The sequence below is a fragment of the Malania oleifera genome, chromosome 5 (genome assembly GCF_029873635.1).
Source record: "Malania oleifera isolate guangnan ecotype guangnan chromosome 5, ASM2987363v1, whole genome shotgun sequence".
NCBI classification, from domain to species: domain Eukaryota; kingdom Viridiplantae; phylum Streptophyta; class Magnoliopsida; order Santalales; family Ximeniaceae; genus Malania; species Malania oleifera.
Window position 1 is genome coordinate 90,292,361 of NC_080421.1, and position 1,807 is coordinate 90,294,167.

General features: G+C 40.1%; 1 protein-coding gene across 1 annotated transcript in view; it reads left to right on the top strand.

Annotated features, from left to right (window-relative positions):
* The first annotated feature begins 731 nt into the window (after positions 1–731).
* The window catches only part of LOC131156040 (uncharacterized), a 22,390-nt gene continuing 21,314 nt past the window's right edge, over positions 732–1,807 (top strand). The window contains exon 1 of the mRNA XM_058109490.1: positions 732–814. Within this exon, the coding sequence (XP_057965473.1) occupies positions 732–814 (83 nt within the window). The remainder of the gene's footprint in view (positions 815–1,807) is intronic.

Below are 1,807 nucleotides of genomic sequence, written 5' to 3' on the forward strand. Positions count from 1 at the left end.
GGGATCGCGATTGATGTTCAGTACGTCTTTTCACCCACAAACGGATGGACAGTCGGAGAGAACTATTCAAACGTTAGAAGATATGTTGCGGGCTTGTATACTAGATTTTGGTAATATTTGGATACGATATCTACCGCTTGTTGAATTTGCATATAACAACAGTTACCAGGCGAGCATAGAGATGGCACCTTATGAGGCTTTGTACGGTCGTCGGTGTCGATCTCCGTTGTACTGGGATCAGGTAGGTGAGCGGCAGATACTAGGTCCAGAACTGATTCAGCAGACCTCTGCAAAGGTTGCATTGATCAGGGAAAGAATTAAAGCAGCTCAGAGTCGACAAAAGAGTTATGCTGATACTCGTCGGCGAGAGTTGGAATTTGAAATAGGAGATATGGTATTCTTGAGAACCGCTCCGATGAAAGGGGTGATGAGATTCGGGAAGAAGGGGAAGCTAGTCTCGGTATGGTCGGGGGCCTTTTGGACATCCTTGAAAGGATGGTTCGTTTGGCTTAGCTAGTGGCTTTAGCCGATCCAGCTTATGCGCAGTTTGATTTTATTTCACACGTGTCCTTTATTGAGAGTAATACCAATCCAAATCAACATGTACTGAGTTACAACCTCCTAGAGATCAATAGACTTTACAATATGAGTTATGTACCATACTGGATTATTAGGGGGTCGTAAACGTTCGCAGTTACGGACGAGGGAAATACCGCTAGTGGAATGTCATTATGGCGTACCATACAGTGGAGGAAGTTCAATGGAGTATAGTCAGAATTGGACAGCCAGAAGTTCCCGCAGTTATTTTCGGAAGGTATGTAATTATTTATAGTAGGTATAGGTGTGTATGGTCTCGGGAGAGTTTTGGGTGTGTATCTTCTGAGCATCACATTGTAACCCTGTATCTCCTCCGCCGATGGGGGCTAGGGTAGAATAATAACATTCTCGGCGAGGCGCGAGCGCTTTGTGAGGTGGCTGCCGACTCTTCTGTAGTTCTCTAAGATTAAGGTAGAGTCACGTTTGTGTTATCATTTTGTTGCATTCGTGGACGAATTCTTATAAGGATTGTCGATTTGTATTAACGCCTACAAAAAAAAAAAAAAAAAAAAAAAAAGAAGGAAGAAGATATTTGGAGAAGATATTTGAGATATTATATATAAATATATGGAGGAGTATTTATTTAGATACTCAAGGGCTAAGTAAAGATTTATTCTAAAAATTCTCTTATCCTCTCTCATTCGCTCTATCTCATCTCCTCTTCTTCTCTATTCTATCAAGGGATTTATTCTATAATGCTCTTAATTTATTTCATTCTCTTCTATCTCTATCTATCTATATATATCTCGATTATCGCTCCTTCTCTCATTTTCTCTCTCTCTCTTCTCTCTAAATACTTCGCCGGTCGTTCATCACGTTTCCAAAAAGGAGGGTACTGCGTGGATCAGAAGAGAAACTCTACACTTTTAGTGGATCGGATGTCGTTTCAGGAGAAGAGTTCGGGGTTTTCCCAAGAATCGAGGTAGGAATATGATCCTAATTTTTGATTGGATATTTGGAAGCCAGTAGAAAACATAGTAAGGTTATGTTCTGTGGTTTTAGGTTTCGGGATCTTGAGTTTGTCGTTTTGGACCGTTTTCGTACGACGTTTCATTTGATATAAGTAAGGGGGAAATTGATACAACAGCTATTTTGGAAAAACAAAACGCTAAAAAAGACTAGTTTATGTTATTAGATGATTTTGTAAAGCATTATTGTGAAAATTCTTACCGCGTAGAAATGACCGGATTTGACGATTTCACGGTTTTTT